This window comes from Salminus brasiliensis, chromosome 7 (genome assembly GCF_030463535.1).
Source record: "Salminus brasiliensis chromosome 7, fSalBra1.hap2, whole genome shotgun sequence".
In the NCBI taxonomy this organism is placed as follows: domain Eukaryota; kingdom Metazoa; phylum Chordata; class Actinopteri; order Characiformes; family Bryconidae; genus Salminus; species Salminus brasiliensis.
Genome location: NC_132884.1, coordinates 14,977,717 through 15,004,436, shown reverse-complemented (window position 1 = coordinate 15,004,436; position 26,720 = coordinate 14,977,717). Strand labels below are relative to the sequence as shown.

Sequence of the window (26,720 nt, the reverse complement as noted above, 5' to 3'; positions counted from 1 at the left end):
TGCACAGTAGAGTGCAGAGTGACTGTATGGCTCGAGACTCCAAATGAATAATAATCACTGTTCTTTAGAGACTGAGGCTGTTTTTGTTCCTAGTTATACATTCCGACCCACACTGTTACATTGGGTTGTTCTGTTATTCAGTAGTATGTAGCTGTGGGAGTAACATCACCACTGAAATCTTCTACAATCCTGAAAGTAAACCCAGAATTTACCTATAGGTCTTGCAGTGGAATTGGTTCTGTTCAGACAAGTAAGACACATCAATTAGAGACAAATGGTCTTTTCAATTTGGATTCATTGCGCTGGAGATACAATACATCAATCACTCTGACGTGCAGATAAACAGTGTGTACTCAGGGCATTAAAATTAAACACTGTATTAATTAGCACCTTTACTGAGAGGTCAAACAGCCTAATAGAGCACTACTGCATACAGACGGCTGTCAGTACACCCTACAGTATTAAAATATTGATATCCTGGTATGAGGGTTTTTTGGGAAACTCCTTAATTTATCTGTATTTTCGATTCTACTGTAAAGCAAATAAAGCAAAAAGTTCATCAAGTTCAGCTTCCTATTATCTTATTATCTTACTATGGTTGACTTATAGTACAAATGTGAAAGTTCACAGCAAGGACTTTTAACACTATATACACTGTATTAACTATTAATGCTGTTTATTAAGCATTTCCCAGATCACTTATATGTGTGTATTACACATCATAATCTTTTGCATGACAATTCAGGTGTCCTGTACTCTCCTATCAATAGCCAATAGCTGCTCATTGACTGCGCAGTATTGCTTCATTAAGCAATAATCAAATCAAGGTTTACCTGTCATATACATATTCATACACAGTACAACTAGCAGTGAAATGGTTTGCACTGCATCCGCTAAGCCACCATCATTGTGGCCGACTCCACCCACCCCTACACAGCCTCTGCTCACTGCTGCCGTCTGCCAGAAGGTACTGGAATATCCGAGCCGTCACGGCCAGACTCTGCAACAGCTTCTACCCCCAAACCATCAGACTTCTCAACATACAAAAACTGAGCTCATTCACATACACATCTTTATTGATGCTCCCACCAGGTGCCCACTTGAACACCTATTAAGAAAATTGCTGCTAAATACTAAATACATAAAAAAACTGCGTATTGCTATATGCAATAGCACTATACATACCTCTGCACCTTATACCCAGCACACACATTCAGTACTGAGTGTCGACATGGCACTGTCCTGTCTGTCTATGTCTAATGTCTGTTGTATTAATAGCATTTAGTGTACTATTCTGATTCCATGTTTGCAAATTTGGGCTTTAGGAATCTATACTTTATTGTGTATGTTTCTTGTTACACCCTAGTCCAGGAGGAACGTAGTTTTGCTCCACTGTGTACTTGTACTCAGATGGAATGACAATAAAAGCCTCTTGACTTGAGCCTACTTGGTCACATCAAACAAAGAGATCAAATATACAATTAAAAGTACAAGAATAAAATACAAACAAAGAGAACAAATGAGAATATTTAGAGATAGCAACAAATATATTATGCAGAATAAAGCATTTACACAGCACTTCCTTCTGTCCTGTGCTTTATAATGTCTTGTACATCATTTAATGATAGGAAGACATCCAGCTACTGCATTATGATGACATGCAGTCTAACAGGTTATGTATAAACCACTGAAGTCTTGTTGTCAATCTGCAGTCAGTTTCATGCTCAGGTCTAAGCTGAATTGATGGTAAAAATGAATGTCACTGTCAGTCCCTGTGGTAAATCAAAAATCCCTAGCCTAATAGATTTTCTCTTGTGTTTATCTTTGCTCTTGAATGCTACTGGATTCTTGAATGCTACTGGAGTTGGTTGCTAAATGGTCAATTTAATACATTTATAATATATTGAGTATTTGAAGTTGTTCTTTGATATATAAATAGTAAGTATGTGGTTTTGGTTGGGGTGAAAAATGCTCAGATGTGGTTTACATACTTGTTATCCTTTCACAATGAAACACACATTTCCTCCTTTTATGAAGCACTCATAAATGAAAACCCTTGCTTTCATTGGATGCTGCTACAGTTCCCAAGAGCCACATTACCTAGTCTAGCGTTGCCTAGCACTGTAATCAGAACACTGTAATTATTTTTTGTAATTATTCCTGAGTCTTACCAGATTCTTATTGACCCCTTTGCCTTCCCATGGCACGCGGCCCCGCCTACCCTTCGCTGAATGGCGCAGCACTCCCCAAGCTTCCTTACATGGATATTCGCAGCAGCACTCCCTTCGGTTGGCCCTTCTTCCTTCTTCATTTGGCCCAACATGACTTTTTACACTTCTCCCATTGTAATGAACTTTAAAAAACTTTTGCGAGTGGGCTGGGTTTAAGTCTATTTGGGGATGTAAAAATAGTTTGTTGTCACATTTTGTGTTTAGAATGAGGAGACAACAGTGCTTGAGGTTTACGGCATGTCACTTCTATGTACCAAGCTCTCATTATTTAACTAGGCCAAAATCTAAAACAGTAAGACAGTTAGGGCACCTTTACCGAATTGAGTTACAAATTTGGTGACATCCATTTTTGCTACAAGCAAGCTAACACTACTTGAAATGATGTCACATCAAAGTAAGTCACCTGCTAAAATGGAACACTGTTATATAACACCACCGGCTTTACACACAATGTACTCTAATATTACCAAAGCAACTGAAAAAAGCTTGCTTGTGGATGATACCAGTTCAATGCACAGCAATGTTAGCTTGAATGTTGCAAAATTCTTAATTTGACTCGTTAAAAACATTATGTCTTTGAAGAATAGAATGCTAGAATAATGTACCAGGCTTGGAGCAGTTTACTGTACCTCAGTAGCAGCAATTCTGGAGAATTGCCATTAAGAAATCCAGCTTAGACTTGGGGTTAGTAATATGGACATGATAACAACCACAGAATGATGCAAGTAGTCAGTTAATTAGCAGTTCAGTTAGCTTCAAGCTATTGTATCACCTTAGCATAATAACTGACAGAATTAGTGCACAACATTATGATGTGTATGATGTTTAATACACACATAAAGTGGCCTAGACAAATTCATAATTCACCCCAGTTACTGCCTAATTAAGTTGTGATGTGCATCCAGTTATGATGTGCTATTGGCCTGGTCAGGCTACAGAAGGGAGTTGTGTTTTGATTAGGCATTTGACAGGATTTTTTTATTGTAAATTTCTAATGAAAGGTTTTATGGTATGAGAACAGTGATGTAAGCTATGTAGAAAGTTCTGAAAAGGGAGTGTGGGAAGCTCACAGCACTTTAGTGTCTAATTCCAGTATACTGCCCAGATAATCGGCGGGTTTAGTTTCTCACACGTTCATTTCACCTGTTCATCCCTCTTTAAATGGTATATGGTTGTATAACTGCAATCAGAAGTGTCTTATATCATCAAAATCTAAAGAAGGTTCTTGATGCAGAAGCCCCAGTATTGGTAAAGGTGAAGCACAAGCTATTTGTATTCATAATACTTTAGAATAGATTATATATATATATATATATATATATATATATATATATATATATATATATATATTTATATATATTTATTATAGATTTTATATTATTGTCATTTACCCAACTTTCACTTGGATTCCATATTATATTCCACATTGATATCACTCCAGCATCAGTCATTTGGATTTAGCTCCTTCATCTAGTTTAGTAGATTGTTATCACAGGTCTCAACAGAATCCCTGCCGGAACCTGAAGCAGACTTCTGGAAGCTACTTTGAAAAATAGAAACGCTACTGCTGTAACTATAATGACTGAGAATAGAGTTTATTTAAAATTTATCATATAATAAATGTTGAACACATCAAGCTAACAGCTTACAAATTCTAAACAATGGACATTTAGTGGGGAATGGTGATGTTTTGGTAGAGAATGATGGTCTTTATTGGTGAACGTTGGTGTTTAGGTGGACAATGGTGAATGATGATGAGAATGATGAACAAGGGTTCTGTTGGTAGAATGACAGTGTTTGGTGGAGAATGATGGATGGAGAATAATGGCATTTATTGGATTGTGTTGTATAATGATGAACATTGATGGTAATGGTTGGAGATTGATGCCGTTTGTAGAATGATTTGGTTCCAGTGGAGATGGTGTGATGGTACTTGATGAAAAATATAGAGTAATTGAGTGGAGAATTATGGTGTTTAATAGTAAATAATGATTGGTGAATGAGAGCGTGTAATGAAAATGGTAATGTTTAATGTTGGTGTTCGAATGAAAATAAACGCATGTTGGCATTTGGTGGAAAGTAAAGTCATTAGATGGTGAATACTGGGGTTTGGTGGAAAGTGAAGCCATTAGATGGTGAATCCTGGTGTTTGGCTTGTTTTGGTTGTTTGATTAAAATGGGTGGGGCAGATTTTAATGTAGTGTTGTTGCATTTGGTGAAAATATTTGGAGCATTTTTCCCATCAGTCTCTTATCTGGGGACAACAGTATTTCAGTACAAGAGGAGGGAAAAACAGTGAGTCACCAGCCTCAGGAAAGAGGCTCTGCTACTTCTCTGATGTCGTGATCGCCTCTGTGAGCTTTTGGGCCACAGACAGATCCTTCACATACAGGCTGCACTAGTTCCCTCTCTGACCTTCAGTAGAGGACACTGCTTTTTTCCCCTCCCTCTCACACACCTCAAGACCCTGTCTTCAGGCCACAGCTACACAATGCTAATTATTTTCAGCTCTTAAGACACTATCAGGCTAAAGATCTACTCTGCAATCAGTATCCCACACCACTGTGCTGAGGACATTAACCCCTGCGTTATCACACAGCTCCCGTCCTCCCTGTTCATCTTCACCCAGCTCACCTCCCACTGCCCAATTCAGACATATTGATCACAACTCACGGCACTAATTAGAGTAAACTGGGTGGCTCGGTGTCCTGAGCTACGTGGGAACCTCGCGAAAAGACAGGTTTCAGTAGAAGTCTGTCTTCATTTGCTGTTCCTCCAACTGATTTTACCCCCTAATAAAGACAATTGCCTGTGGGAAAATACAGTACATACATACAGTATTGTTTTTCAGCTGCTGTACCACCCACACCTTCTTAAGTACATCCACCCATGTATCTAAACGAGAACAACTAAAATACACTTCAGTCCTATAGGTTTTGCATGTGGTGGTTATATTCTATACCAATACAATAGGATGTATGTACCAACAGATCATGTTTTGAGATGGAGAAAATCATTTTCGTCAGCAAGAAAATGGCTGTATTTGTCTACATCACATCCCCACACAGATGGAGACATTTCAATTTAGGCAGACTGCCAAAGACAATCCAATTTTTAGCCCTTTTAACTGCACAGCTAATTAAGTGTTAAATTTAGATGTACACTGAACCAAAAGTCCATCATGCTCCTGCACCAGTTTAGTTAGTGCACTGTCAGGGGAGTAAAATCCTACAATGTGCTGCAGACTCATGAACAAGGTGACATTCCAGCATGTAGTAGTCATGCATGTTGAAATACAGACCGTGTGACATGTACCATTGCTGCCATCTACTGGCCAAAATGCAAGTGGGTGGAGAAAAGCAATATTGTCAGCAAAATAACCTTGCATGGATAAATTCAGTTAAAATTTGATGCAATTTACAACAATCCCTTGTATAGTTTTCAGTTTTTATTGAAATTCAAAATAGGAAATAAGCTAAATTCATCACACATGGAAAAACAAAGTAAAGAAAATGAGTGCCTTACATTGAAACCCTCAGAGAGGTGTGTACAAACCAAACTGAATTAAAATGGCACTTAGGATTATTAGAAGGAGTTGCTTTAGTCACATGGGTGAATTCACTGGTTAAATAAAAACAGAGGAGGCGGAAAACATAATAACCAATGTCTGATTTCATGGTCCTCTTTCAACAAAAACAAACTCCCTGTTTAGAAGCACAGACCCTGCTGTAACAAAATCCCTGGAATCTAAACAGACTGCTAAATTACAGATTGGGTATATGATCATAATTGTAAGATAGCTAGACAATGTCAAATACACAGAAGTGCGACCAAAACCAAATGTAAAGGTGCGTGAAATCTTTAAACGCGGCAGAGTTGTAGCTTGTTGGCAAGTAACATTTACCAGTTTGCAACGATAACCTAATCGTTGTGTCAATTTTCCAGGTCCCTGATTAGATCAATGGAGTTCACAAAAGGTCATACACGCAACGCAATCCCAGTCCGACAACGAGGCTGGCCCAAGCATTTCATTCAGGAAACAAAAGCTAGACTACGAGATGCTAGAAAATGTCCATGCTTTGAGAATGAGCCAATTCCCAAACCATCAAGGGAAAGCTTAGACAAGAAAGTAAATGTCACATAAGACAGTAGGTGGTGGTTTATAAAAATTAAAATGAGTGATTCGATATTATTTCAGTCTACAGGATTACATTCAGTCCTAACTTCAGTTCAGTGTGAATACTCCAGGGTGCTTATTCAGGAGGCAGAGATGGGAGGTTTTAGGTTAGTGGCCTGGGTTGGACAGTGGAATTGCTCGTTTATAAGTGAATATCTACAGTACAGATACAGCAGGGGACCAGCTCCCTGTTTAAGAACCGTTCTCTTCCTTCGCCTGTTTGGACGCTGGGGCATCAGCTTCTCTCCCATTGGACTCAAGTGCTCTCTTCTTTGGAACAGTGGGCTCTGCAAGAGTAAGAAAGTCAGTCATTGTCTTATTGAAAATTTAAAAATTATAATTATTAAAAAGAAATAAAAGGTAGAATTGATCTAAAACAAATATATAGTACAAAGGTATTGCAGCAGACACAGGATCAGGGATACGTAATAGAATGGTATTTACAATGATATTTAATGAGTTAATATGCATTTTCAATCGTCAAACACCACTGACCAAATGCATGACAGTTACAGCATTTCAGTCTTACCTGCATGGTCTCCTTCACCACCATCTTCATCATCACTGTCAAACTTTGTTTTCTTGCCCTGGAATTTAACATGATCTCTCCCTCCTCGGTCCTTGCGGCCACCCCGGCCTCTGCCACGACCTCTGTGGCCTCCTACACACAGATTTAACAAATATGAAGGACTCTAGGTGGTATGAAGCAATTCTGAAGAATCTTAATTTTAGGATAAGTGTGCATCAGTTGCTTTTAATTATGAGTCACATAAGACACTATCACACAAGTGAGGAATAAAGTTCTTCTGATACGGTTTCTGCAGAAAAGCCAAAGAAGTGTTTCTAAACTTGTTTGGTTATTGTAAATGTTGGTCAAAAAAAAAGCTGGTTTATTTAATATACATATATTTAATATTACCAAAATGTACAATCTTTCAGCTGTGAGTAATAAAGCAGTCAGACAAGACAAATTTAAACAGCAACACAACAGAACAAGTGGTTCCTTCAAATTCAACAAAATGCCACTTTTAATGACTACTGCAGTCTCAGAATGATCAAACTAAGCCTTGGTGGACTTTGAAGTATGCTTAGGATTTTTGTCCAGTAATGACCAAACTCCAGCTTTCGTACAGAAGGCATGAGCTTTCCTCCTATGATTTTCTGATACTTCATGCAATCCATCTCGCTCTCCACACACTGTAGGTTTTCAGTGCCAGAGAAAGCAAAGCAGCCCCAAAGAATCATCCCGAGCCACCGCACTGCTTCACTGTATGCAGGGTAATTCATTCTTCCTTCCCAACACTTACCGTTGATCAACAGGCCGGAAATGTTCCTACAGAAAGGATTCCCAAACCTCGGTGGCTTATTTACCTGGTTTTGGGCAGATTGGAGCCAATCTTTGTGTTTTTGGGTCAGTAGAGGTGTACAGGCTTGGAAACCTTCAGCACTAACATGCGCCTTACTGTGCAAGCTGAAACTTTATTGTCTGCAGCTACAAAATCTTGCAGTCACTCGAGTGTTTCAAACCACCTGACTCCTAGTGATAGCTTCTCCTTTCTGCCGGGTCCAGGTAGAGTAGCCAGTATGCCTTTAACTCTGAACTTGTGAGCTCTGCTTCCAACTAATATTTCACATACAATCAAAACGTCAGTCAACAAACCTCTAAACCAGTCCAGGTATTTGATGTGTTTCTCAATCACACCTGTGCAACGAACAACGACCTTAATTTGCAAAAGTGCTCTTTTGCAAGCTTCTATTCAGGGATTTTCAAATTGTCAGACTGTAGTATTCACAAAAGTGGTCTTTTGTGTTGACTATGCAGAAACCATGTTATACTAGTTGTGTCGAGCTGTATAAATTGTTCTTGTTTGTTTGGTTGATTGCTGAAACAGCTGAAAGTTTGAATAATTTCAATTGTACCTGTACAATGTAAAATGTACACTGTTTACTCGGTTTACTTTATAGGTTGCTATGTAGGAACAACTGGATTTCCTTTCTTATAATGTGTTTTGCAATATAGTAAGACCACAGCGATCAAATAAATGTAAGTGGCTGTATTATCCCAAACAAATAGTTAATGATGACTGCAAAAAATACCAAGACTCATCCAAATTCATCTATAACTGTGACCGGTCAAGATAATCACGAAACATAGAAAATGATCAGACAATGCAGCGAAACCTTGTGTGGAGTTCAGAGTTTGCATAGATTGATGATTTTACTCTGAGGGGTACCTCTTCCTCCTTTGCGTTTGTTGAAGGACTCCTGTTGACTCTCGATTATCTTCTTCATGGTCTCCATCTCCACATCTCCTTCCAGAACCTCCCACTGAACCTCTTTATCTTTAACCTTCAGCTCCGCACCTCCTGCACCCTCCAGGGCCTCTTTAGCGCTCGATCGGAACAAGATGGTGCCCTGTGATTAGCAAATATAATCTGTCAGTAAATCTGATTCAAATGGAAGAATCAGATACTGCTAGTCCAAAACTAACTCACCAACTGTCTGTTCACAACCAATGAGAGAAAAAAAACCCAGACTAACGAAGGTTATTTGTATTTGCATTGCTCCATCAAACCAAACTGCACCCCAGACTTCTTAATGCTCATTTTTGCACAACACTAAATACAAACATGTACTCTGGATTTATTTTGTCTTTGTGTGCACATTCACTGAAAGCTTACAAATACAGACCTTTGACTTCAAATTGCCCTCTATATGATTTGCTTAACACCCATGCCAAAATAAAGGATGCATAGAAGTATGTGGTAAGGAACTGTTGCAACATTTGAAGAACATTCATTTTCATATGTAAAAGGAGTATAAATGGGTCTCAAGCAAACATTATGACGTTGGCAAACATTAGTCAACTAAAATCACCCCATTTCACTATTTAATATAGTAACACATAGCTAGAAACCCGCAACATTAGCTGCAAGCCAGTGCTAACCATCTCACTAAATTTGTCTGAAAACCACAATGCTGGATGACCCAAAAACCAAAGGCCTCACCTCTTTAGCTCCTCTGGTAAAGTCAATCCACTTGATTTGGGCATGCTCAGAGAAGAGCTCATGGAAGTCCTCTCGAGAAACCTGACTCAGATCACCAGAAAACTTCAGCAAACACCCCCTCTGGTCATCAAGAGATTTCTAAAAACAAAAGAATTCAGCATAGAATTTTACACAGTCAGGATGAAAATATACACAGGTCTTTTAAGTACTTTTGTTCTTATAAAATAAAACTTACCATCTCTTCCTCTTCAGCCTGTTTTTGATGTTCTTCCTTTTCACTAAAAAAATAAATAAACTTTACTTATAATTTACTCATTCCATAGAGTAAAACCTTTAGAAACACCTGACCATCATCAGCCTTGTTAGAAGAGCTTAGCAGTATGTTTACATAAGTGGAACTGAAATTGAGCTTAGTCTCTCACCTCCTGGCTTTGGCCTTTGCTTCCGCACGACTCTGCTTTCTCTCTTCTGCCTTCTTAGCAAAGTAATCATGCCTACACAAAGATTTAAAAGATTAGCACGGCAATAGGAAATCCGTTTTTTGTTCACTAAGTAACTACAGCAAATTTAAAAAGTCTTGCCAGTACAAACAGCTAAACAGGGACACATATCTGGAGAAAGAGAGGCTCAAACGCAGCCAACACGCTAGAGCCACATTTTACATTTTCATGGTCCACTGTGAAATAGTTCCTTTACTGGGGCTGGGCAATAGCGCTATACGTTTAAACAGCCCAAGACGTTTTTGGTGGGATACAAAGAAACAAATAACTTACTTTCAGTTTTCAGACTGAAGTTGGTTTCTTAATTCAAATGAGAGGATGAATAAGCCTCCAGCTTTATACTAGGCTAGAACTGGGCTAGCTTGCTTACTCTGGGTGCAGCCCTTGGTTGTAGGCCGTAGTGCGTTTGATGTAAATCATCCATCAGAGTATCATAACTCACCGAATCAGAACTCTGGTTCCATTGTTGTTCCCTCCCATCCCCAAAACAGTAATTCTGATTGGTTCTACTGCAGCCTAATTTTCCCTGAAGAACATGCTTAACCCATGACTGAGAAACTGGCCCTACATGACTTACTATGACATACAAGGCATAGGTAAACAAATCACAGAAACATATGCAAAGTGCCTGAAAAGTTACATACTTCAAGAGCACAATCATGTCATTTTCTTTGAACTGCTTGACGTCATCTCTTGCAGCAAAGGCTTTAGCAGCATCTTCTGACTCAAAAACCGCAAAGATGGAGCCCTGCAGAAAAAAACATCAAAAAAAGCAACCATTAACCCCATTCAGACTTGCATCCAACATCTCTTCAAACATTCACTACTACTCATGTAAATATTACATAGAGCAATATACATTTTCATGCTTAAAGCAACATTGTGGGGAATTGGAATTCTTGCTCCCCCTACAGCCTGTAAATGCAAGTTGAGCCACCCCTATAGGACACACTTTACCATACCAAACATTTGTTGACAAGCTAAGAGATACAGAACAGTCACTGAAATAAGAAGCATGTGGACCGACAATGAAAAGTAATATTTCAAGACTTGAATTAAAAAAAAAAAAATGAATCAAATAAAATATATATAAATATATATTCTCCATATGTCAGTGGAGCATTAACATGACTAAGGTAACAGACAAGACAACATTATTTACTATTTGTGACGAACAGAGATGGAATCTGGCTTCCGCTTTTATCCCGTTCATGCAGCGCGCGCGCACACATACCAGTGAAACACACAGTGGACAGTGAGCACACATGCTCGGAGCGGTGGGCAGCCATTGCTGCAGCGCCTGGGGAGCAGAGAAGGTGCCTTGCTCAAGGGCCCAACAGTGGCTGCTCTAACCGCTAAGCCACCACTGCCCCACTATTACATGCTACATGTAACAATGCTACATAATGCAACTTCAAAACAACTGTTTGTGCGCTTTTTATAAAGTCTCCCCGGAAAGTACTTGAATGGTACGGCCAACTTTTTTGCTAAACTCTGAAGAAATAATAGCGATAGAGATAAAAAGAATGAGGTATTGTAACATTCCACTGTATCATTCATCTTTCAATCTCGCACACAAATGTGTTTTGTGAGAACAAAAGAACTGGTCTTACAGCAACAATACTTGGGGCTGAACATAACACAGTACTCATGTTTTTCATAGAAATGCACAATGATATTGGAATGACCACTCTGAAGTCAACCACTCAAAAATAAATCATGGGTCAGAGAGTTGACCATTTCAAAACAATCACGCTACTGACTTTACAACTTAACACAGCTCCTCTAATTAATACTAACGTCACAAATTTCACTTGAGAACTTGTTGAAAGCCAAATGTAATGAAACTCTACCTAACCAAGCTAAAAGAAACATGGAGAATAGAGAGGTACATGTAAGGCCATACTTTCATTGCATGCACTGCAACCCCTGGTGGCCATCAACACCAATGACACCAAACTGCTCTTTGACCGATTGACTGTTTACATCAACAATGTATGTTTTATGGTAACTTTGCAAGATATAAAAAATTCCAACAGCTTTAGCAATCTTACTTTGAACGTCTTCTGTGGGCCTTTCCTCATTTGAATGTTCTCCACGGTTCCTTTATCAGCCAACCACTCTTTAATCTCATCCAGCGTTGTGTCCAAGGGAAAGCCTTTCTGTGAGACGAAAATTCTCCATTACTATCAGAAAGATCTATGCCATGTATTGTGTGTGATCTGAGGCTATAGGCCGACACTAGACAAAGCACAGCATTTTTACATTTAACGCAGCATTTAACAGTAAAGACAGAAAATGTCTTATCTAGGAGACATTTATTTATATTACAATTATATTTATGTATTAATATCAGAATTCTAACACTTCTTTTTATGAACAATTCCTTCACATCCCCAAAAATTGTTTTTTAAATAAATCGTGACAATTTATTATATTTAAAACCACAAATAGGTCCACTGTATATTCTACATATCTAGCACAACTCCCACTTTTGCCAGAGGGGGGCAGAATCACCCACCATGTAGATAGACTTGTGTTTGACCGTGTCCTTGTACTCCTCGTCATGCTCTGGGAGAGGTTTGCTTGGGCACCGTCTGATCTTTGTTTGGTCCTCGCTGATCTCCAGGAGCCCCGTTTTAGATTTCTGTAGTGACTTGATGATAACTGCTGCATCTGAGGTCAAACTTTTTAGCCTATGATGACAAATTGGTGTGAGCAGGGCACATGAACCAGCAACTCACTGTCAGCGGTTAAACCATAAACCACAAAGGACTACACTTACCTGTTAAACTTGAGCATTGTCTCTAGGTTAATCCAGCCATCATCCAGCTGCATCTGCTCCTTCAGGAACTTGTCTCGTGGCAGATTGTGGTCTCCAAAATAATACTAAAAGAACCACAGAGGAACACGTATGATAAAACACATTACGCATTTAGTAGTAGGGCTAAGAGATATGACTGGAATCATTGGTATGATAAATCGCTGTGCAGCTTTCAGAAGCTGGAACGCAGACAAAAAAAAATCCATTAGGTAATGGGGGCAATTACAGTCCATTAAAGAGCATCACAATCGCAACCAAACAAGATTTTCATTTTCGCAAACATTTCTACGTACCAATTCGCACCAGCGGAAAGGACTGCATGGACAGCCAAGCCTATAGCACTAATCTAATTGGTAACTGAATTAATGTACATGTTGAATGTACATGAATGTAATGTACAATGTTAATTAAGGCCTGTCCATGCAGTTCTTCACATCTGTACAAGTCTTTACATAAGACAATGAAAACATGGTCAAATCCTGTTGTAAGTCCAATTAAAAAGTTGTACTGAGTAATTGGATTGAATGTGGTACAGCATGAGAAAAGCTAAATAAAAGTCTTTTGTACTCAATCTAAATCACTGTGATAATACGCAATGTTTAAGTATCGCGGTAAACTATGTGGACTCTCTCCCTAATGTGCGTAAAGGCAGACAGCACATCTAGGTGCTTGGCTTTTATACACCTATGGCAATACCTATTGTCCATATCGTGTGTGTATTTGACAAAGCCCAACCCTATACAATCGTGGGCTGGAGACTCACCTCTATCTGATCTGCCACCTTCTTCTCTAGAGGAGACATATCTTGTTCTTCAGCCATCTGTAATAGAAAAAAGAGAAAAAGTTGAGGTAGGACTTCACGCAAAGGGAGATCTGCCACACAGAGCCCAACGAAAAAATACAGACCACCAGAACATCTGGCCACCCTCCTGCAGGTAATACACCTAAAACATCCCCAGGGCAGTTAGACGGTGGATCATTGTTAACATGTGTATTTCACCGTGGGGGCAACACCAACACACCCCAGCTGTTTCTCAGTCATGCATGTAGCCACATTAATGCAGCTACTTCCTGCACACCCCAAGCAAGACCACGTTAGTTAGCCAGCTAGCTGGCTTAGATTGCATGCAGCAGAGGGGAGTCGTTTTCCTTTTTAAAACCAGGGACACATGAATACCCTGTCCTGCAAGTAAATATGACATGGAGGCTAGGCCATTTTCCATTGGCTGGAGTACAGAAATCCTAAATTTACAGTCATGTTAAGCTGCGGCTCGGGCCGCGGCATCCAGCGCCAAAGCTGCTTGACCCAGCTGGACTTCACAGGGCAGTTATTAACGCACTGGATGCTGAACCGGTCCTTCTGAAACGGGTCCAAGTGTATCAGGGAAGGGAAACGTGAGGCGGCGTTGGAACTAACTAGTACAAGCTAGCTAACTAACTACACGAGCCTCACCACGCCGCATGTGGACGCTCAAGCAACGGCCTGAGGACCCGCAAACACCCTCCGCCTGCTCGTGTCTTTTCTCTACACTCTGACTCACAGCTGCAAAAAACATTCATGTTAAAATAATAATCAAAAAACAACCCTTTATAGACAGCACTTACTTTTAGCACTTGTCGCTCTGCTCCTAGGTGAACGGTTCTCTCACGTTGCCAGAGCTACTTTCCCATGAATCAGTGCGAGCACGCGCATTACATACGTCATTTATAGACCAGTCGACGCATGCTGGGACATTGAGTTCGCAGGGGAGGTTTTGTAGTTTTACTCTTGAACTTTGCGGAACATAATTGCAAGAAGACTTAGCTAGGTTATTGCCAGGTAAGCAAAAAGAAGCACAGCATGACAACACAGATTCAGAGCCTGCTGAACAGTATTTTGTTTTTTTTTTAATTACAGCCATATTTGAGTCTGTGTGAATACAGCATTAAAGGCAAATTAGCATAAATCTGCAGTATCATTTAGCTACATTTAAGTGAATTCATCATGTCATCATCTTTGTTATATTTATGTTATATTAAATATGATATTAAACAACCTTATGTACCAACTTGCTGTTAGTTCACTATAATTCATTTGTTTATTTGTTTGTATGTTTCTTTTTGTTTTTGTTTTTGTTTTTTTTGATAGACTGGTTATGTGTCATTTTAAACCTGTTTGCTTATTAATGCCCTTTGGTTGATGCTATGTTACAGATACAGAGAACATATAAGGCTGACTAATATTTAAGTAAAACAATTATTCAAGAGATATTGGTAGTTTTACTCTTGAACATTGCTAAACATGACTGTTAAAAGGCATAGGTCACTGCTAGGTAAGTAAAACAAAGCACAGAATGACAACACAGATTCAGTCTTCTTCACAGTATTTTATTTTGCAAACAGCACAATTACAACCATATTTGAGGCTGTGTGAATACATGCATTAAATATTTCATTTAGCATAAATCTGCAATATAATTTATATTTAAATGTAATCATAAATGTCATCATCTTTGTTATATTTCTGATATCATGAATGGTGCTTTCTGAATGAGGCAGAGGCAGTTTTACATGAATAGAAACAATACATTGATATTAAAGTTAAATACTTTAGAAAGTTAATACTTAACAGTAAAATAGTAGAACTGTTCACATATCATAAACTACAAACAAATAAATACTTTATATTTTACATTCCACTTCATTTTTCACATTCTGTAGTCCTGACAGTTTGAAAATGTGCAAGTCTGTTTTAATTACAAAGGATGCCTTTCTAACTGTTCTGCTTTGTGTGCATCGTCATTGTGCATATCACTGTGCTTAAATCTATAAATTAGAGGTGTCAGAATATCATTCCTGTAAAACACTGTTTTTGTTTATGATAAATGTTTCCTTTGTTCTTTATTTGTAACACCATTTCTTAATCTAATCACATTCAAGGCTAAAACATCGATGATCCTCTAGTGGATTATTAAAAATAGATAGACTTGGAAATCTGGCACTGTTTAATTTCAGACCTGTGATAAGCAGCACACTGCTTATTAGCACAATAAGTCTAAAAAAGGTAGCTGCCTTACACCTCTGTAAAACTCACTTATGCACGTGTCTTTCGTTTTACACACTGTACAAACACACACAGCCATGAGAACGTGCTGGGATTGGAAGATTTCCAACAATCTCCCATGAGCCTGTGTCAGGATCGTACCTTTCAATTGTGTCTAAGTACGTGCCTTTGGAGAGGGAGTAACCCCCAGATACATAAACACAACCGTTTATGACCACAGCACCACACTCCATCCTTCTCTCCTTCATTTCAGAGGGTTCTCTCCATTCATTCCTCTCTGGGTCGTAGCAGTCCACTGTGGCAGTCTGTCCTCCCACCAGATACAAGCAATTATTTAAGGTCACAGAGGAAAGACCATACTCTATAAGAAAGGAAGAACAAGTCAAACACACTGACACTATTATTAAATATTAATAATGGTAATATTATTCAGTATTCAATATTATTATTGTTATTTTATTCAGTGTAGTTTACTGTAGTTTAGTACATTATGAACCGTAAAAGTGGTATTAAATTGAGTTAGTTTTAGTATTAAGTTATTTGGGAATACATCATATGCACTAATTATTATTTTAAAATACAAAATGATCAATTATCATTTATCTTTTTTCATTTTATTATAATAAATTATGCATATGCAGTTATGTCCATTATTTTTAAAACATGCCCAATTCATTAATTTATTTACATTTATTTAGTTCTTCAAAATCTAACAGGAATAGAATACCAATATCCCATTACAATAATTTCTATACATTTATCTGCAACATAATTCTATAATAACACTGCTATATTTGGCCTCCAGCCTCATGCCCGTGACCACAAAACACCGCACAAATACCACAGTTCTATTGCTGATATTTGCTGTTTTAAGACAAGAAAAAAAATTAATTACAAAAATAAATTATTTACATATGTAAAGAAAATAGCTTCAATCTATAAGCAAGAGCTGATGCATGTAAACACTTATGGCTTAGTTTCCCCTCATCTGTTTTTGGATAGTTGAACTGTATTTAACCATTAAATGATCTGTGATGGGAGTTTTTTTTCAGTTTTTTGCTGTTAGCTAAAGGTAATTCGTTAATTTATTTGTTTGTAAGTTATTTCTGACAGGCTGGTTAGGTGTCATGTTCTTGACTTGACTGTTGCTTTTTAATGTTTTTAGGTTGTTGCTATGTTATAGGTGGATAAGGCAGCCTGATACTTTAAAAAATGCATTCATGAGCTCTTGGTACTTTGCACTGCAAGTATATTTGGCTTTATATGATTGAAAACAGTCATTCCTAGTACAATAGTACAATAGTACAATAGCGATGCACAATGACAGAATTGTACACACTTGCATTAAAAACGGAGAATAAGGCTGTTCTTGAACAATTAAATGGCAGTTCACCAGGGTAAAGTAAAGAAAATGACCTGGATGAGGACAAGTAGTTGCAATGCTCCACTCATTCAGGTCTGATCGATACATTTGAATCTTTTCATAAGTGCAGGTTCCTTTAAAACCATAATGGCCACCGATGACGTAGATGGTGTCATATAAAGCACATGCTGTGGCGTTGCCCACACCTACAACAACAGAAAATGACAATGCAGAACACCATATATTGATGAACTCATGGGAGCAAGCAGTTCTCAGTCCCAGTCCTGAATACAAAATTGATTAGTCACCAACAATGTATGTTTAAGAGAAACACTGACCATTTCATTAAAAACAAATATCATATAATGCTTTATAATGTTCATTTGATACACATTGCTATGTTATAAATGATAAAAAGTCACTTTTCTCATATCTCTAACTGACGTCTCCTCAGTTTCTCTATCCAGTCCGTCAGGTAGTAATATAGATTGGGTGATAAACAGAGACATTACAAAGAAAGAGGAGACCCATCAGTGGGTTGAAAAATTAAATGGGATGGTCTGCAATTCTCTACAGGTGCCAGTAGTGGTCCTAGCTTCCTAGGGCCCTAAATAAAACTTGATTTGGGGCCCCCCTCACTTACACTCCATCTATAACCGCTTCTTAAACGTCCTCTTAAATCATCTTTTGTTATTCATGTCAACCTACAAACTTCACAATTATGTAGAATTAACCTTAAGGCACGGTTGCCAATGGTATCATCATAAATCTCACTATATAGTACACTAATCAGGTCACATTTTACACACAAATAATGCATTATATGAGTGCATTGTTTGGGGCATTGATGTCCTAATGAGCGTAAGGAGACTCACCCTGTGAACATTTTTGATCACTCAGTCACACTTTAATGAGGCAAGAAACCATAATGACTTATCTGAGTGATATCGCATGTTGGTAACTTCATGTTTTTGCACCTCATCATCAGAGACTTTTCTTGTTAAGTTTTTTGGCCCCTGACATGCAACAGCATTTCAAAGCCAGACTGTCATGTATGCCGCTACTACGTTTAAATAAATGACAAAAATAATTTAGCCGGTATTTGTTATACATGATGAGACTGTTGCATGCTCTGTTGCACACTCTTCATCTTGTCAGAAATGTAAAACAGGCTTATCAAATAAATAGCCCCCAGCAGTTAAAGGGCTGTACGCAATTTGCATAGTTTGCATGTAGGAAGAACACCAGCTCTGGCCACACAAGTGCCAGCCTGAAAAAGAAGGTATTTTGTGCAGTTTTTGAGCCAAATACAGCAAAATGTTTCTAAAACTATTTATACCATGTCATATTTTACCAGTGATTTCAGACATTCAGATGTTAATGTGGCATTCAGTGCCAGGTTTATAGATGTCTTCTCATTCAAAGAGATAAAAGCCTGGTCTGGTATGACTGCAATTAACAGTCCAACTTGTTTTTATACTGATAATGCATGCCTGAGGTTTCTTGGGCAAAATTACAGCTTGAACTTCTGGTAAAACTGCTTTCTTCACACTTGTCCCCCTTCTCCCACATGTAAGGGACACCGGCCAGCAGTGCCATGCGGTGGCAGGTAAAAACGTGTCCACAGTCACTTACACCAGTCACCCTTGTGACAGGAAAGTGTTCTTTTTCTTGAATCACATACCTGTTGTTTTCTTCAGGGTTCCAAATAAAACTCATGCCTAAAGCAACACTATGTAGTTACCTTAAAATAATAGTTTCAAATCCTTGTGATTCACAGACCTGTAAAAGGGAGAATAGCGTCTATATCATTGCCATTTGGCGAAGTGGGCAGGGCAACGCTCACAGGAACTGCGTAACGCTGCATACCTCGAGTCATATTTGAGTAAACTCCTGTAATATTACTCGAAGCATGTCATGCTTTGAGCAACATGCTTTGAGGACAAATGCACAGGCTTACATGCAGTTCTGGATGTTTGAATACAAAACCGGCATCTGAAGTGAAAAAAGTATGCGGACTGACTCGCAATCAGTTTCCTGCCTGCTTCACCAAAGTTTTACAGTGAAGTTGGCAAAATGCTTTGCTGAGCATAGCCACAATATCAATGCTATTCCTATATTACAGTAAGCGGAACATCACAATTATTATACTAGATAATATTGATTTAGGAATGAGTATTAGGACTACAACAGTAATTGTTTTCACTAAGGACTGACAACAGGATAGCGATTTACGAGCATATCATGGACATTAGTTATAACTGCATGCAGAGTACATGCTTATATTGTTTTAGTAGTATTTTTTTTTGAATATGTACACATTTCTAAACAAGGTTTTCCTGTTCATTGTATAAAAAATAATATTCAAATATACATATTTGAAAAAATATTTAAATATGGGGATACATATGTGCATCATGGTGTGTTCGTTAGCCTACCTTGCACCATTCTGGCTACAGGAACCCACTTCTTCTTTAATGGGTCGAAGAACTCCATTTCTGCAGTGGGAGCGCCACCTCTGTACCCTCCAACTGCATACACACACCCATGCAGAGCTAAGGAGCAATGATAATACCGTGCCCACAGCATGGGGATGCCAAGTGTCCATTTATCTCTGTCCCCGTTATACACCCACACAGTGTCCAGAGCCTCTATGGTGTCAGTGTGGTATCCACCAGTAACGTAAACATCTGGCCCCAGCTGAGTCACACTGTAGCTTTCTCTGGTGTGGTCAGGCATGTCCTGTCCTTGCACCCAGGAATCTAACAGAAGCACAAGCAGATAGAAACGAGTTACGTTTACTTAGTCACATGTACTTAAGTGAAATTTTGCACTCTAGTAATCATGTAACCAGTATTCTCACTGGTTACATGATTAGAAATGCCTCCTTTGTGGTTCCATCTTGACGGGTTTTACCATTTGTATTAGCCCTTATTAATGGTCAGTTTCTGACCACAAAGTGTTCTTGATTGAATAATCTCAGCAACAATACTGGTGTGTTTTAGGCACACACAGCACCGCTGTTCAGCAGTTCTCCTATAGTCAGAAACAGCAAAAGAAGTGCTACAGTCTACAACTGTATACTTATATAGTGGACCTATAAGTTGGAGCGCTATAAGATAAGTGAAAGTACAAATGAGGAGTTTCTAAGAAATAATAAAGTAAATAGTGAGAATACTTTCAAATGATATTGCATTTACTTTTACTTAATAATATGCATACATACTTCTATGTATGTTTGTGAGAAGAGTCATCTACCTTTTAAATATTTACTCTTTAGCCATTAAAATTGAGCTCCGAAGTTGTGTTTTTTAATTTAATTTTATTCTGTTGTGCTCACATCTATCATTTTTAGCATTTAGCTTTTTATTTTAGCGCAAAGAGTGTACAACACTTAAGTTCTTCTGCAGATGTTACACAGCAGTTCTATGGGGCCGGATAATGTTTTACGTAACAGTGTAAGTTGTTTACTAGGCGTAATCAGTTTATTAAAGTAAAAATGATATAATGTTATTTAACTCTTTCACTTTTCACAAATGCTTTTTCTTTTTACACAATTTTCCTCCCCAGTTTTAGACAGCTAATTACCCAACCCACTCATTAGTACTCTCCCCATCATGAGTAATACTCCTGACACTGGGAGCATGAGGACTGACACATGCCTCCACCAACACATGTGCAACCAGACACCGTCTCCTTTAGAATAACCAATATGCTCAGAGGAATGGGCCGGCTACCCAGCTCTAAAGCATCGGCTAGCAGACGTCCATGCCAGCCAGCATCACACTGAAGTGATGTGGGAAGAGAGAGAGAGCCATCTACCCACCCGTAGAAAGCAAGGCTAATTGTGCTCTCTGTGGCTCTGGCTGCTGATGGCAAGCAGCACGACCCGGGATTCGAACCAACGATCCTCAGGTCACCATGCATGCATCTTTCAACCGGATATAACCAGTAATAAAAGGGAAAGGGTTTAAGTATAATATAATGTGTAGAGTAGTTTAGCAAAATTAAAAACTGAACATTAAAAGTACATGTCCTAAGTGTGCGAAAATGGCTAAAGAATGGTTTTAGGTTACTCTACCTACCTCTGGTCAGCGGATCCCAGGCATGGACCTCAGCTAGGGGACGCCAGTGGTAGCCACCGATCACATACATACTGGAGGTCGGCTTTTTGCTAGGTATACGGGCAGCATTTAAGCTAGGTTTTAGCAAGTGTGCAACCATGGTGCGAATACTTGTTGAATCTGTAAATAAGTAACTGTCCCACATATTAAAAGTAGTGCTGAAGCTTTGCTCATCCAAATTCAAATGCAAGCAATGCATTAATTCCTGAGTGTGTTTTAACCTGGCTTGCCTGTCATGGCTAACCCAGCGCATCACGGCATCTAACATAGTCTGTTCTTTACGCATGCTGATGTTCGGCAGTGACAGTATAGCTCGAAGCCTTTCAGAACTGAGCTCCACAAACTCCTCTTGGTCTACAAGCTCCTCAAACCTGGACAGCATGGTCCTCCTGGCCTCCATCTCAAGTTTTCCACACATATGCAACTCTGCAAAAGCCTGCATGCCAAGGCAGTTATCCACGTCCAGCAGGCGGATCAGAAAGCCCTCACATGCCTGCTGCACAGACCCTAGCTGCAGCAGACTGGCTGCCTCCATCAGTCTCTCCACGTTGCTTTGGGCTATGGTGACTCTCGAAGTGTAAATAAAGTCAATAACTGCACCCAAAACTTCACTGTCCAGGCCTGGCAGGTGTACACACTTGTCCCTCTTCTCTCGCATGTCAGCTGTGAACATGGCACGGAAGAATGGACTCCGGGCTGCCAGTGCCATGCGGTGGCAGAGGAAAACACGTCCAGAATTACTCAGCAGGGTGACATCTGTGAATAGCCCTTCGGCCCGGAAGTCCTGAAGAGCATCCAGCATCTCCGCTGGGTGAGCCGGGTCACAGAAATCATACCTGTAGCCCTCATAACCTCGACTAGACATTTCTGACCCTGAAAAAATACAACACAACACTGTGGTATAATACGTGTATGAATTTGCATCAAAAGATTGAGTTTTGAGTTTCCTTAAAGGTTAACACTTAAAGTACCAGCAAACAGCATAAAGTATTAATGGTAATGGTAATGGTATGATTGTTAGTGCCAGACGGGTTGGTCTGAGAACTGCTGATATCTGGTGCAATTAATAAAAGCATCCAGTTTGCAGATAGGATTGCACTGGCAGAAAGACTACAACTCCAGTAACCATCCTGTATAGCTGTGGGGCGAGCAGTAAGGCACCTCAGAGAGCACATCACATCCAACACTGAGGCAGATGGGCTTCAACAGTAGAAGACCTCATTGAGTTCCACTGCTGTCAGCCAAGAACACAAAGCTGAGGCTGCAGTGGGCACAGGCTTACCAAAACTGGACAGTTAAAGACTAGACAATTGTTGCTAACCATGTGCCACAATATTTCCCATTGTGACCCATCGTCCGACGTCTACTTCCAGGACAATAATGCACCATGTCACAAAGCAAAAGTCTCTCAAACTGGCTTTGTGAACTTGACGTTTTTCAGTGCTCTGCAGTGGCCTTCCCAGTCGGAAGCCCTACCCACTGTTACTTACTAATAAATTACTCGGTGTCTGCAAGTTGTGTTTTAGACCCTTACAGCATCACAGCATTACAGCAAAATACAAACATTGTATTTTAATCGTTTGTACAGAAAATATGTCTAACTATGCTCCTTAAAGACATTTAATTACCATGAATGAAGAGTGGTTCGGGAGCTAAGAGAGTCGACTCTTATTGGTGAGCCAAGTCAACTGATCCGAAAAGAGTTCAAACATCCAATACACTGTGCATGTCAGCAGGGGGTATTACAGAAAGCATGTTTTCTCAGTTAGACAAATGACTTAAGCCCACAGTCGAGGATCGTCTAACTGCAATGTCCAGCTCTTCTCCTTTTGGACAGGTTTGACTGAGCATCCCTGCTTCCTGGACTACCCCAGCTGTGGTCCACTGCATTAGTTTTACATTCTTAATGTAATAAGGCTGATTTTCCCTCTGTGGAAGTGGATAGACGTGCTCCTAAATCACAATTCTGCTCGATCAAACCATTTTATTGGTCTAGTACCCCACCACAGCTGTGATGTTACTTGCATCACATGTGATGCTCCTCCTCCAGGAGTTCTATTGCTTTAGTAAAAATCAGTGTGGTCCTAATGTTGAAGTATCACTGTTAGGTTTGCACCCTGTCCGTTTGCAGTGTTGAGAGGTGATCTCGAGGAAGCTGATGCTGTGACAACGTAAAAAAAAAAAAAGACATAGCTTAAACCTTCATCAGAAATTCCTGCTGGGTGACTGCTGCCTGTGAATACGAGCACAGCACCGACCCCAATAAACCGATTGAGTTTCAGCTCCAGTAACATAATCGTCAGATATTACATTACTACGGCGCGAGTGAATAACACGAACATGACATTACTACTCTAAACTATACACTAAAACGCACAATAGCACAAATGCAATTTCAAAATCGAGCTGTTTTCTGTGATTACATTTCAGAGGTCGGTGTGCTGTGTTTGCGTGCAGATGGAGCGGACAGCCCACACCAGAGCTACGGTGCAGAGCTTGGGTGCTTTTTAGCATAAACGTAAGACAGTGGGGGACCTACGTGTGAAAAGGCAGTGAGTGTCCATAGACTTACCGTGCTGTGTTTAGACCATAGCTCAGATGCGTGCAGGAGAGGCTCTGACGTCTCCACGATCATTCACTCTGCACGCGTTGTTTTCCCCACCTGCTTTTCGGCTAGCCCCGCCCTCCGACGTTGTGATTGGCTAACCCTTCGTGCATACCCTAGCGCAGCACAGAGGAGCCCAATAGTGTCCCGTCCAATCCAGCGACGATGCTAATGTTTACCTGGCTGTCGCTAGGCCCGTTTTAGGGGGCTTTAGCCCTCCCCTCAAATGTCCTTTAGCTCTCAGGAAATCAGTGAACATTATTATACAGTGCTTATACAGTTATCACGTGGATTCTTAATCTTCTTCTTCTTCTTTTTACCGGATCAAGAACGGCTTAATGTATGGTGTAGGTTATAGTAGGTTATGTTTATAGTAATAGTATAAAATAGTTGATATGCTTTATGCTTTTTGAGACATGAAATGAAAACTAAGGTATGATGTTTATAGATAGATTAATAGATTGATAGTGAGCCACTGTGACTTCTGTCTTTAAACCGGCTTGAACCGGTTCTCCCCTCTTACTGTGCTAATGCTAAGCCTCCCTTTCTCTCTGTTCCTCTCAATAAAACTGTTACTAGAGTCTCTCCAACCTCTGTCTGTCTGTCCACATGTCCCACTACAACTCTCTGTCTGTCTGTCCACATGTCCCACTACAACTCTCTGTCTGTCTGTCCACATGTCCCACTACAACTCTCTGTCTGTCTGTCTATCCCTCTATACCTCTACCCATCCCTCTACAACCTTGTCTGTCTGTCTATCCCTCTATTACTCTATAGCTCCCTGTCTGTCTGTCTTTGTCCCTCTACAACTCTCTGCCCGTCTGTCTTTGTCCCTCTACAACTCTCTGTCTTTCTGTCTATCTCTGTATAGCTGTCTGTTTGCCTGTCTCTCTATACCTCTACAACTCTATGTCTGTCTATCCCTCTATAGCTGTCTGTGTGTCTGTCTCTCTGTATACCTCTACCCATCCCTCTACAACTCTGTCTGTCTGTCTATCCCTCTATTACTCTATAGCTCCCTGTCTGTCTGTCTTTGTCCCTCTACAACTCTCTGTCTTTCTGTCTCTGTCCCTCTACAACTCTTTCTGTCTATCTCTGTAAAGCTGTCTGTTTGCCTGTCTCTCTATACCTCTACAACTCTATGTCTGTCTATCCCTCTATAGCTGTCTGTGTGTCTGTCTCTCTGTATACCTCTACCCATCCCTCTACAACTCTGTCTGTGTCTGTCTATCCCTCTATTACTCTATAGCTCCCTGTCTGTCTTTGTCTCTGTCCCTCTACAACTCTTTCTGTCTATCCCTCTATAGCTGTCTGTGTGTCTGTCTCTCTGTATACCTCTACCCATCCCTCTACAACTCTGTCTGTGTCTGTCTATCCCTCTATAGCTCCCTGTCTGTCTGTCTTTGTCCCTCTACAACTCTCTGTCTTTCTGTCTCTTTCCCTCTACAACTCTTTCTGTCTATCCCTCTATAGCTGTCTGTGTGTCCCTCTCTTTTTACCTCTACAACTCTCTGTCTGTCTATCTCTCTACCCATCCCTCTACAACTCTGTCTGTCTAGCCCACTATTACTCTATAGCTCCCTGTCTGTCTATAGCTCCCTGCCTTTGTCCCTCTACAACTCTCTGCCTGCCTTTCTGTCTCTGTCCCGCTACAACTCTTTCTGTCTATCCCTGTATAGCTGTCTGTTTGCCTGTCTCTCTATACCTTTATAAGTCTCTGTCTGTCTGGATGCGTGTTTCCCCCAAATATCTTTTGAGCAAAAGTTTGTGGACACAGCTTTATTAGCTAAACGTATTGGGTGAGTTTTTCCCTAAAAAGCCAAAGTTTGTGGACACAATTCAAAACATGACCAATACATGTTTTGAAAAGTTAAATATATGTGTTATTAGAGTGTTATAAAATATTATAAGAATATTTAAAAGCATGTCTAATAATTCCTTTAATTTTCCCTCAAGAAAGTGTTTATTTTAAAGAAATAGTTGACATGTTCAAATAATTGAAATTATTGATATTTATTACAATATATGCCTGCATGTTGTATTTTTCTAAGACCCAAACCTGAAATGTATTTTTTTCATCATGTAATTTATTAAACTAATGGATAAATGGATAATGGATAAACATAATTGGAAAAAGTGGTTTATGGTACAAGACACTTGTACATTGTGCTTAATAAAAAATGTATTTTACAATTATTTTTTGTGTACATTTATACATGTAATTTTCTGGGGACGGAAATGGCACAGTAGGCTGAAGTGGAATGCATCAACGGCACTCTTTACTATTAAACTAATTATTATTATTATTATTAAATATTATTTATAATTTTTAAAAATATACTTTTTGGGGGAAATGCATTTGTAAAACTTCTCATTACTCAGCATAACCACCATGTAGCTTTTTATTTTTTTTTTTATCCTAAATTTAAGAAAATTAGGTATCTGGGTGCAGAGTGGTGTGGGGTAAAGGGAGATGATTTTGTGATTAATTTGTGTGTATAGAAGTATGTGAGACACCTACCTACTAGTTATGCAGTTTTTACTCTGTTCTTGTTAGTAATCCAACACCAGGTTAACACGAGTAGTTCTGTTTGAATAATTTAATATTGTGTGAATATATAATGAGTAGTGTTTTGACATGTTTAGTCCTTACCTTCATATCTCCAACCAGCAGTAAGCATAAATTGTTGTTTAGTGAGTTAATGTAAGTGAAAAAAAATAGTGTTGGTCAAATTGTATATCTCTTAGTTTCTCAACATATAGATGGATATGTGAATATTAAGGCAGCAGCTGAGAAGGCCAGACAGGTGTAAATATTATGCCTTACTGATAATGAGCCTTGAGT

At 39.3% G+C, this 26,720-nt stretch overlaps 2 protein-coding genes across 2 annotated transcripts; both read right to left on the bottom strand.

Annotated features, from left to right (window-relative positions):
* Nucleotides 1-5,661: 5,661 nt before the first annotated feature.
* ssb (small RNA binding exonuclease protection factor La) lies at nt 5,662-14,423 on the bottom strand. Its single transcript, XM_072682956.1, has 12 exons — nt 14,346-14,423; nt 13,504-13,560; nt 12,702-12,805; nt 12,438-12,612; nt 11,971-12,078; nt 10,561-10,664; nt 9,839-9,910; nt 9,652-9,694; nt 9,417-9,554; nt 8,643-8,823; nt 6,938-7,069; nt 5,662-6,695 (listed from the first exon to the last, which is right to left on the bottom strand). Exons 2-12 carry the CDS (start codon nt 13,558-13,560, stop codon nt 6,601-6,603), a joined length of 1,209 nt encoding a protein of 402 aa, XP_072539057.1. The 5' UTR covers nt 14,346-14,423; the 3' UTR covers nt 5,662-6,600.
* A 672-nt stretch (nt 14,424-15,095) lies between these two features.
* On the bottom strand, nt 15,096-23,932 carry LOC140560017 (kelch-like protein 23). Its single transcript, XM_072683975.1, has 5 exons — nt 23,843-23,932; nt 21,232-22,143; nt 19,585-19,908; nt 17,200-17,352; nt 15,096-16,144 (listed from the first exon to the last, which is right to left on the bottom strand). The coding sequence occupies exons 2-5, from the start codon at nt 22,133-22,135 to the stop codon at nt 15,834-15,836; spliced, it is 1,692 nt and encodes a 563-aa protein (XP_072540076.1). The 5' UTR covers nt 22,136-22,143; nt 23,843-23,932; the 3' UTR covers nt 15,096-15,833.
* Nucleotides 23,933-26,720: the final 2,788 nt, after the last annotated feature.

Excerpts from the sequence above, each read along its gene's own strand:
- LOC140560017 (XM_072683975.1), bottom strand. The coding sequence starts at position 22,135 with ATGTCTAGTCGAGGTTATGAGGGCTACAGGTATGATTTCTGTGACCCG. Across the intron at positions 17,353-19,584 it reads TGTAGCCAGAATGGTGCAAG|GTGTGGGCAACGCCACAGCA; the intron begins GTAGGCTAACGA and ends CTGTTGTTGTAG. Across the intron at positions 16,145-17,199 it reads AACTACTTGTCCTCATCCAG|AGTATGGTCTTTCCTCTGTG; the intron begins GTCATTTTCTTT and ends CCTTTCTTATAG.
- ssb (XM_072682956.1), bottom strand. The coding sequence starts at position 13,560 with ATGGCTGAAGAACAAGATATGTCTCCTCTAGAGAAGAAGGTGGCAGAT. Across the intron at positions 9,555-9,651 it reads AGGCTGAAGAGGAAGAGATG|AAATCTCTTGATGACCAGAG; the intron begins GTAAGTTTTATT and ends TTTTGTTTTTAG. Across the intron at positions 6,696-6,937 it reads TGGTGAAGGAGACCATGCAG|AGCCCACTGTTCCAAAGAAG; the intron begins GTAAGACTGAAA and ends TTACTCTTGCAG.